We start from the raw sequence: 10289 nt of genomic DNA, 5'->3' as shown, positions 1-10289 counted from the left end.
TCTTTAAATACTCCACATATTCTAATCCTCTTACCATTGACAAAAATCAAGTTCGTGTACTCCTATAACATTCATAGGCCTATCCTATTTCACTAGGAAACAAACTCCCCATCATCATCACCTCTCTCAAATATATATATATATATACACACACATCAGATTGATCATCGCAATACACGCAAAAACAGCAGAAAATTCCCTCTCCGGATCATCAGCAGCCATGGATCATCAACTTGACCCCTGTCTTCGATTGCAAGAGCTTGGTATTGAGCATCACGGAGAAGAAGAAATCGCGGAGAAATCATCGTCATGGGATAATCTGGTGGAGGAAATAAAAGGAATCATCGGGTACGAGTTCAGAAACCCTAGTTTGCTGCGACAAGCGTTTACCCATTACTCGTACTTGGACCAGGACAAGACCTCGACGGCGTCGTACGAGAGGCTGGAGTACATGGGGGATGCGGTGCTCGGATTCTTCATGGCGAAGGAGCATTTCGCGATGTACCCGGATTTGGCGCCGGGGCAGCTCACGAAGCTCCGAGCCGCAAACGTTGACAACGAGAAGCTGGCGCGCGTGGCGATGAAGTACCGGTTGCACACGTTTCTACGTCACAAGAAGCCTCTTCTTGGTGGACAAGTAATTAGAATAATTTTCTGTCTCTCTTCTTTCTCTCTCTACTGAGTGATGTGATGGGTGATGTTTGAATGAACAGATAAAAGAGTTTGAAGAGGCGATTGTGGAATATCCAGTGCATTCTTCAGGACTAGTTGATGCACCAAAAACCCTTGCAGATATTGTTGAATCATTGGTGGGAGCGGTTTATGTTGACTCTAACTCCATGGACACAACTTGCAAGGTTTCTTTCTCAAAATTAAATTCTACCTTATCTACTCTTTTCTTGAATGAATTCTTGCTTTCACATTCTCATTAAGAATGTATATATCATGCCCCACGTTTTATGAATCTCATGTTAAAATTTTTATTTATATAAATAAAAAAAGATGCATAGACATATGAAGTATTCGTATCCATCAATTGTATGAGCAACCTAATTAATATTAGAAAATTTTTAACATGTAAATGTATTGATTTCTTATAATTTAAAAATTAGCTCCTAATTTATGAAATAAAAAAATATTATTTGTCCCGAAATATCAATGGTATAAGCTTAGAATATAATTAAGAGCATATTTTCATATATTTGATTGATTTCATCATTGCCTGAGAAGAGGACCGCTCAAGTGTGCATTTTTGAACTGCGCTTTTGAGTCTTCCTACGTTCGTCAAGACTTTGGTAATGAATATTAACTATGATTTTTTGTATGAATTAGATAATTATATGAATGCGTGTAGACTAGCTCAGTCATATGTGACTTGGGGTGCACATGCTTAGGATTTTTATTTGGTATATACATATACATACTACAAGGTTACGATGTATTTGGATTAGCAATTGAGCACGTTCAATGGGTGTAGAATTTTTAAAATGCTATATTTAAATATTTTGATCATAATTATATATTCATAAATATTTTTAAATTTCTATACTAATTATTATCTTACATTTCATAGTAACTAGTAATTTGTGGCGTGCCTTATGTGTGTGCAATTTTTATAAATACCATTTAAAATAAAATATTTATTAAGTAATAAATTATATATAAATAATAAGTTAATATCAAAATTTTAAAATGATAGTGATAAAAAAAAAGATGAAAGAAAAAAAAAAAACAATAGAGATGGGAAGTTAGATGGAAATTTTAAAATAATAAATTAAACATAAAAAACATGTATAAAAAGAAAAGAAAGACGCTAAAGAGGTGCTCTTCTGTAACACATAGTATAGATAGTGTAGGGTAGTTATTGTATGTGTGAATTGAAAAGGGTAGTTTCTCACAAAGCAACAGTGTATTCGTTGATTCAGATTATCCGGAATTTGCTACAGCCTATGATCACTCCATCAACTCTCCACACACATCCAGTCACAATGCTTTACGAGATATGCCACAAGAACAAAGTGAAACTCGAAAGTAGAGACTTGTGGAAAGAAACAGGGGAGATTGAATTTATTGTGGACGACGAATTTGTGGGACGAGCAAAGTACAGAGCCAAGAGGGTGGTTGCTAACAACAGGGCGGCGAATGAAGCATACCACAAGATTTTAAGAAAGTTGAGGCTGCAAACTACCAGAGATGATCATCACTAATCTTAAACTTATAAGTCTCTAACCCTCTTCTCAGTTCATCTACCAGGAAGAACCCAATGTTGTATGTGCAAAAGTGAGATAATTTATGCTGGGTTGGGAGAAAATGTGTTCTTCTAGTGGCAATTCTTTTCCTCCAACTTCCTCTATTCTTTGGGATTGTCTGCCAAATTATGAGTCTATAAACTAAGAATTTGAAGTCTCGAGTGTTTCTGGTTCGGCGTTTGATTTGAATCCTAGTGTTCTGAGCATCAAGTTCATAACACGGAATCTTGGTACATAAATCAACATTTGCAACTTATGACAAAGCAATACATTGATAGAGTCTCCTAATGCATCGGTTACATAATGTGATGCAAGAGAATATGTGAACTTACAGGCAAGTGAATCCCAGTTTACCTAATTTAAGATGGTTTATAAAAAGCCTAAAGAGCTCTGTGGAGCTGTTACTGGGCATTGTAAATACATAAGGGATTGTTTCTTATTTACACAAGACCTACACATATGCTGCTACTTAGTACACACGCTCCATTGATGTGTAGTCATTAGATAATTCACTGCGGAGTAACATGCGCTGCAGTCACAGTTGAGACCATTGACGCCACCCCACACACATTATGGCCCCTGCAAATCTTGTAGTACCCATTCTCTCCCCAGTTTTCTCCCCACGAATTCTTTATGATCCAGTAAGGCTTCTCCTTCAAACGAATAGGAGCATAGCCAGCAGCACCATATCCCACTAGAAGAACACCGTGATCCAAATGTTTCCCACAGATGTACGGGCATGAAACTCCTCCAATGTATGTTTGCATCCAAGCTGCATTGATCCCCACTGGAAGAAGAAGAAAACAAGATCAGATTTTAGATCAACCAAATTTTCAGTTTTATTATGGCCCAAGAAAAAAGAAAATGCGGGGGCTGAAGGAAATCCTTCTTATGAAATCAGTACCTGCAAGAGGGCCATACTTAACCAGATTCGCAGCAATTTGGTCTTCGTCTATGGAAACAACACTGAAGTTTGATACTGATGCAGCAATTTTGCTTTTGTCGAATTTGCAGACACCATTAGTTCCAGTATAAGGATAATCTTTCTCTTTCTGAACTCCACCAACCTTGAGTGCGTATTCAAAGGCGTTGTTCATGAGTCCGCCATCACACCCTGCGTCGCAGGAACCATATTCCTCTGGATCGCACTGGCAAAGGCAGAAGCATTACATCATGAAAACACGGCCATAATTGACTGCTCTTTCAGTGAAAATGGCGAACGTAGGCACAGACTAATAATACGTTATGGTGCATCACCAATAGACATTGCCATTGGAATCTGCGCAATGAAACGTTTACTCTTTCGTGTTCATTTATTCTGAAACATAAAAACTATTTTTCTTCTCCACACATTATATAGGTGGAACTTGGAACTGCTAACAGTAAGGATATGCTATGGGCACACTAGTTATAGCACCAAAAGAGTTCCCAGTACTCCGACTTGCCAAACCACAGGAATATCGATATATGCCATAATAAATAACAATGTGCAACCTAAGATATAGTTCTTTAGGTTCCAGACAAGATGTGATGATTATTCTTCTCCCTCATTTACCTTATTGTTAGAGCCATTCACACTGACACGGATAAAGAAAGTAATCTCTATAAAAGACATTATAGGGTATAAGAAAATGACATCTCAGCAGACGTTTATTGCTGCATCAGATAAAAACTACCATGGTGAAAACAATGTCAAAAGGGATAGAACCACTATAGGAAAACAGAAAACTTCCGATTTTCAAGTACTTGTAACCTATTCAAAGGACTAAAGCAGTGGAAAAGTCACTAATCTAGGCTAACATGGGAAAATTCTTGCCCGGACCAGATTTGGCCAAACCAAACCAGTCACCGAGTGAGTAAGTGTATCAAACTTGCTATTGCTACGTGTTGGTCACTTTTTCGAAACTGTATGCCAATCACACGCTAATGTCGTGGTAAAGTGTATTACACTTGCCATATAATTGGTTTAGATTTAGCCAAGTCAGGTCCGGGATAGAATTTCATGGCTAACATGAATATAGCAACCAAGTAAACCTAACGGGATCACAAGTATAAGAAACTAAACCAAATGTGGTTATCAGTGGTTAGCTAACAGAAGCATTAAATAGTGAAAATACTACTAACACATACCATGGTGTGAAAACTTAAAGACCTCTAGTAGCATTCTAAAGAATTCTTCTATGGATGAGTTTCCTCAATTGCACATTAACAAGCCATCAAAATTACCTTCTAATTTAAAATACTGTACTAAAATTAAAAAAATCCAAACCTCATGATCACAGTCCACAAGCTGCTGCTCGCTGAGGCTCACAAGCTCCCCAGTCGCCAGATAGTGTGCTCCTTCCAGCGATCCAGTTGTACTAAACGACCAGCACGACCCACAAGATCCCTGTCACAACACCACAGACAAGAAAGGGAAAATCACCGATCAAAATCGAAAGCAATGAAAGATATTACTCTCTCTCTTTCGATTTAGTACAAATATTCTCCATATCAACTCCACATAAAAAGAGAAAATAGTTAAGCAAACCTGATCTTTAACGGCAGTAACGGCTCCGTGATCTCGCCAGTCAAAGTCCGTCGGTAGATTGTTCGTCGGCAGATCCGGTGCCTTGTGCGCATCCACCGGAAGCTTCAGCCGCCTCTTGTGGAGCCCCAAGTAGCTCTTTTCGAACTCGTCGGGGGTCAAGTCTGAGAATCTGGTGACGCCATGGACGGCGGAGGGGTCCAGTAGCTGGTTGCGCTTCGCCCGGCGCAGATTAGACTTGAACACCGAGAACCTGTAATCGTGCTCCTCCTGCGTGTCGTACGTCTTCCCATACTTGGCTTTGAACAGCGAGAAATGGTGCTCGGCGTGCAACAGCTGATCGACGGCCTCAACACTGTCCGATACGACCTGACGGATCAAAGGATCGTCGGATACTTGCTCTATGAAGCTCTCGGTGGAGGCGAGAGCAGAGGATAGGAGAGTCAACGAGAGAAAGAGTAAAGAGAAAGAAGCCATTGAAGAGGAGAGTGAGGGAGAGATATTTTCGTCTGGTGAGGGAGTTTGTTTATATTGGCTGGGGAGGGATGGCATGAGCTATTAGGATAAGGACACGTGGCACTCTACTATGGTGGGTTCCGGCTGCTGCCAGAATACAATGATGATGATACTGGGGCCAGGGGAGTTGGAAGGTTAAATAAGTAATTTTAAGGTTTGGAAAATTATTGTTTTGAGTTAGGTATCATATATAATATCCCTTTTAAAATTATCAATTTTCTTTCAATAAACTAAAAATGATATAAAGAATGCAAAGCTATACTACTATTTCTATCCTAAATTCAAGATTTCATTTGTTAAATTAATTTATCCTCAAAGTTATCTGATCCAGATTAATATTAGTAGTGACTCAATAATTTTGAATCAGATGAGGTTCGATGTCAATGGAGATGGCGTCCTTGAATTGATAATTGGTTGATCTACAACAAAATCATTACATTTGTTGAGGCAACTCATAGCAAAATATTTTTGATACTTTAGTTAGAGTTTACTTAAGATTATAACGGGATAATAAAATTAAATTTCAAAGCATTGTACACTTTGCAAAACGAGTCAACAAGTATTTACAGATGATCAATTATTAAAAATTATAAAGAGCCATGTATCCTCCCAAGAGCCCTAGAATGGTGTAAGTATCAATGATTCTTATTCTAGTTTGATCGAGTTGAATAGGATCGAATCAATTACGAAATACACACATCTTTATCTTATATACTAATTTCCATTTGACCCCATTGCATTTTTATTATAGAAATAGTGATGTGATAAATGTTAGACCACTAACTATAAAGATAATAATCTAGTAAAATATATATAAAATTTATATTTCTTTTAATTCCACCATACAAATAAGGGTGAATTACAACAATTTTTGAAATTTGGTATAATACCTCTCTGTTATTTGAAAATGACCAACACTCCATAATTTTAATGACCGTAGAAAAATAATCCAATCTGTTAGTTTTCGTTAGGTTTTCATTTATTTGTTTTAATGATGAATTGATCAAAATATCGTAGTGAATTATGAATTATAATTTTATTTTTTTTAAAAGAATTTTAGAGTTCTTTAGGAACTAAGTGGATAAATTTTTATAATTTTTTAAATTTTTCATCCACATCATCTTATTTTTCTTATAATTTTTTATTGTTTTATGAAAAAAAAAATCGATTGTTTAATTTTTATTTTCCATGTTAGAGTTAATCAACCAAGAGGACAATGTCAATTATGCCCTTCTATGGATTAACTAATGTCATGACTCTACAAAGTTCAAAAGCTTCAACCTCAAGATGTTTAAGGTCCATATTTGGACAGCACCAACCACTTTCTGACTATTTAAATTTTGGTAATTTTATATGTAGAAGCAATTTGAATAAATATCTTGAATGACACTTCACCAATGACGTCTTCCTTTGATTTCCAATCCACACTTGTAAATATATTAAGTGAAGCGTGTAAGCTAGAGTCCTCGAAAACGACGGTATCTTAAAATATTAAGAATAACTGAATTTTATGAGATTTGTTATACTTATAAATAATTTTTTATTATTTAAAAATAATAAATATTTTTTCTGAAATTAACAATGACGGTCTTACAAATACTCATTCGTAATAGCTCATTATGAGGGATGTTTGTTAGATGGTTGATAATTAGAGAGAGATGTTTGTTAATGTTTTAAATAATAAAAAAGTGTTTGTAATTATGATAAAATGTTTGTAATTATGATAAAATTTAAAGAGAGTCCGTTGCAATATATCCAAATATTAATGTAATAAGTAATTAATGGATGTTCACATCCAATCGCAATGTTGAGCAATTTTTTCGGGAAGTTTTTAAAATGGCTGAAAGTTCATTTCCGTGTATTTTTATTATTTTTCAACTATTTATGAAAATACATAGCAAAATAAATCATTGTGTATTTCGATGCATCTTTTAACATTTCCAAATTTCGAATTAGTTTGTGAGAATTGAGTTGATTTTGTGATGCCGTTTATATGTGTTTGAATGATTTATAAATTTTAAGGCTTCATTGATTAAATGTATTTTCAAAATAAAACGATGATGTTTGTATAGAATTAGAACATGCAATATTTTATACAATAGATGATTGACCATATCTCATATTCACATACCTCATCATTTAGTGCTAACGTGGGCTAATTAGCTTATAGCTTGAACTGAGCATAATATGCTTGGCCCAAAGAGCCAACTCAGATCAGGCCCAAGGGGGTTGAGCTCGAGTCCAAGAGAATCCCTAAATGTTGAGAATCAATGATATGTTGCGTAATTTCATACGAATACCATGTATTGTCCGTACATAAACTCCTTGTTTATGAAAATTTCAGGTACCTAACCACCTTATTTAATGTCTTTCAGTTTCTTGGTTTTTACCTTTGACCCAACCTTTTTTAACTTGAGAATCAAAATGCACACATTGGAGTCTAGCTTATACTTCCGTATTTTATGTAGATCTCCAACTTATTTTCTTCAAAATAACTTAACTGTGGTATAATTATAAAAGTATGAATGACAACCGAACACATTAAGCAGTGTATGTGAAAGGGGACCATGCATCTATCCTAAGCCTTTTGTTTGGGAGGCTAGTGATGCTATCATATGTCCTACGTAATCTGCAAATAAGAAGTTAAAAAATATATAAGTTCCAATGTCATCTCCCTTGAGAGTCGCATCTTCAAAAATCGATGGATGTGATTTATTTGGGCTACATAGATAATTGGGCCCCTAAAGCATCTGGATAGCCCAACTAGGAAATTACTTTGGGCTAAAAGACCCATAGAGACTTAGAGCAGGAACCACCCGACCCGACCCGAGAAGACCTGGTCCGTTTCAGTCATAACCCATTCTTCTTTTCTTCAGAGTTCAGACCAAACCCCGACGCACCGTCAGAAACAGTAAACACAACCGAACAAACAAAGTGACAGAACAATAGCACTCGTCGAACAAACTAGGTCGTATCCATGGAGGATGACTACGGTAACGATAGCACCACCGTCGACACCGCGAAAGCTGAGCGATCTGTTTGGCTTATGAAGTGCCCTCCGGTTGTCTCAAAGGCGTGGCAGTCCTCCTCCGCTGCAGCCGAGGCACCACCCGTCGCTAAAGTTGTCGTCTCACTTGATCCACTCCGCGCTGAAGACCCGTCAGCGCTCCAAGTAAAACAGCTTTTCTCCTCCCTCTATGTGCGGACGTTAGTGTTGCCGCTTGTTTGTGTTTGTCTTGTGATTTTATGAACTTTTTCTGTTTATAAAAATTGAATTTTGAATTGTTTGATTACTGATAATTGGGTTAATCGATGTGCTTTAGTTTACGATGGAGATGGCTGGGAGTGAGGTGGTGCAGATGCCGAAGAGTTACTCGCTCAACATGTTTAAGGATTTCGTTCCCATGTGTGTTTTCTCCGAGTCAAATCAGGGTGAGCTTTCTTGAATTACCTTTATCTTTATGTGCCTCTATTTAATCCTTTCTTTGTCCCTTTTCTTTAAGTGTAAATTCTCTGAGTAGTGAATTTTCGTTTGCTCTTAACTTCTCATTTTATGAGACTGTGAATAAGCGGTTGGCTTTGTTGAGCCATTACCTTCAAGTTCACCAATGGCACAATTGGTTTAAAGTTTAGGCAGTGTGATTTTGATAACATTCTGTATATGAAATTGTTATGAACAGTGTGAGGGTGTGACCAAGCTGTGGTAGTAAGTGCAGATGTTTTATACAAAATTAGGAGGGATACTTATCTGATTTGAAATTTTCTTCATAGTATGGCTGCACATTAATTTCTTTTGTATCGTTTTGTTGCTGATGCCACGTGGATTTCACCCCTGACTCTGAGCATATGGGTCAAAACGAGATGAACTTATACACCAAATTGCCCCCCTGAACACCGATTTACTTGCTTGCCGAAGGACCTGAAATTGCAACCTTGAGGTGGCTCCCTGTGGAAATACTATGATGCTTATATCACTGAGGGATTACGTCAAAATATTCTGAAGGAGAATTCTAACTCTGTGAACAGTCCTTTGGGGCACATTTATATGTAGCGTCAGCTGTGTCATGAGAGCTCGCCTTTGGTTGGCCAAACAAAGAGAAGAGTATCCTTTTGTTCCTTAACTAAGTTAGATAGAGGAAAAAGTGATCGTTCCTCAGATGATCATATTTATCTGGTTTGGAGGTGTGGGATGTCCTTCGAAGTGTTAACTTTGGTAATTTTAAAGGATTGGGTGTTAGAGCAAGTCTGATATATATGTCATTCTGTTGGAATGTCAATAAGGTTATGGATTTTCACTTATCTCACTTAATCTTGATGCATTTATTTAATTCTCTGATTAAGTAAAGGACAGTTAAAATGATTACATATATAGAAAGGTAAAACTCGGTTGCGAACATTTTATGCTACATAAAGAAAGATGAGCAAAAACATGCTCCCTAATGGCCTTTATTGGTTTTATTAATAATGATTTGGTAGAAGCCAAAATGGTTTTCCAAGAGACACGTTTCCCTTGTGAATTCGCCGATTTGGTGTGTACAACTTGCGCAGACATTAATGCAGTTTTGTTTGTCTTCCTCAGAAGTTAGCTGAATGATAAATATATGCCATCTATTATTTACCATATCATCTACCGTAATTTGATAGTTTACATATTTCAGACTAGCTTTGTTGAGGTAGTTATCTTAATGGCTTTTATCCAGACTGCTACTATTAATAAAGTTTTGTTCCCCTTTTATTCCTTTTCTAGGTGTTTTTGCCTTTCTGGCCAAGTTGAATGGAGGCAAACACCAGTGGTATTTTCTTGAATGATATCTATTTATTATCGAGCTTTCTGTTTTTACAGGAAGAGTAGCAATGGAAGGGAAAGTGGAACACAAATTTGACATGAAGCCCCATCACGCTAACATTGAAGAATACAGAAAAATGTGTCGAGAGAGGACAAATAAATCCATGGTCAAGACAAGACAAATTCAGGTCACGCAGTTACTTTTTCTCTT

General features: G+C 36.8%; 3 protein-coding genes across 4 annotated transcripts in view; 2 read left to right on the top strand and 1 right to left on the bottom strand.

Annotated features, from left to right (window-relative positions):
* LOC105166099 (ribonuclease 3-like protein 3) lies at nucleotides 1-2572 on the top strand. The gene is made up of 3 exons (XM_011085328.2): nucleotides 1-637; nucleotides 714-857; nucleotides 1926-2572. The coding sequence occupies exons 1-3, from the start codon at nucleotides 221-223 to the stop codon at nucleotides 2205-2207; spliced, it is 843 nt and encodes a 280-aa protein (XP_011083630.1). The 5' UTR covers nucleotides 1-220; the 3' UTR covers nucleotides 2208-2572.
* Nucleotides 2495-5287, bottom strand: LOC105166101 (cysteine proteinase 15A-like). Its single transcript, XM_011085329.2, has 4 exons — nucleotides 4780-5287; nucleotides 4519-4638; nucleotides 3154-3397; nucleotides 2495-3036 (listed from the first exon to the last, which is right to left on the bottom strand). Exons 1-4 carry the CDS (start codon nucleotides 5251-5253, stop codon nucleotides 2759-2761), a joined length of 1116 nt encoding a protein of 371 aa, XP_011083631.1. The 5' UTR covers nucleotides 5254-5287; the 3' UTR covers nucleotides 2495-2758.
* The window catches only part of LOC105166102 (transcription initiation factor IIF subunit beta), a 4043-nt gene continuing 1916 nt past the window's right edge, over nucleotides 8163-10289 (top strand). The window contains exons 1-3 of one of the 2 annotated variants that reach the window (XM_020695426.1): nucleotides 8163-8491; nucleotides 8616-8724; nucleotides 10136-10266. In XM_020695426.1, the coding sequence (XP_020551085.1) occupies nucleotides 8270-8491; nucleotides 8616-8724; nucleotides 10136-10266 (462 nt within the window). In that variant the 5' untranslated portion in view covers nucleotides 8163-8269. The remainder of the gene's footprint in view (nucleotides 8492-8615; nucleotides 8725-10135; nucleotides 10267-10289) is intronic. The other variant, XM_011085330.2, reaches the window with a different exon arrangement.

Source organism: Sesamum indicum, linkage group LG7 (assembly GCF_000512975.1).
Source record: "Sesamum indicum cultivar Zhongzhi No. 13 linkage group LG7, S_indicum_v1.0, whole genome shotgun sequence".
NCBI lineage: Eukaryota > Viridiplantae > Streptophyta > Magnoliopsida > Lamiales > Pedaliaceae > Sesamum > Sesamum indicum.
The sequence above is the reverse complement of the archived record's forward strand: the minus strand, read 5'-3'. Positions and strand labels throughout refer to the sequence as shown.

Excerpts from the sequence above, each read along its gene's own strand:
- LOC105166099 (XM_011085328.2), top strand. The coding sequence starts at position 221 with ATGGATCATCAACTTGACCCCTGTCTTCGATTGCAAGAGCTTGGTATT. Across the intron at positions 638-713 it reads AGCCTCTTCTTGGTGGACAA|ATAAAAGAGTTTGAAGAGGC; the intron begins GTAATTAGAATA and ends TTGAATGAACAG. Across the intron at positions 858-1,925 it reads CCATGGACACAACTTGCAAG|ATTATCCGGAATTTGCTACA; the intron begins GTTTCTTTCTCA and ends TCGTTGATTCAG.
- LOC105166101 (XM_011085329.2), bottom strand. The coding sequence starts at position 5,253 with ATGGCTTCTTTCTCTTTACTCTTTCTCTCGTTGACTCTCCTATCCTCT. Across the intron at positions 4,639-4,779 it reads TTACTGCCGTTAAAGATCAG|GGATCTTGTGGGTCGTGCTG; the intron begins GTTTGCTTAACT and ends GTGTTGTGACAG. Across the intron at positions 3,398-4,518 it reads TTGTGGACTGTGATCATGAG|TGCGATCCAGAGGAATATGG; the intron begins GTTTGGATTTTT and ends TGCCTTTGCCAG.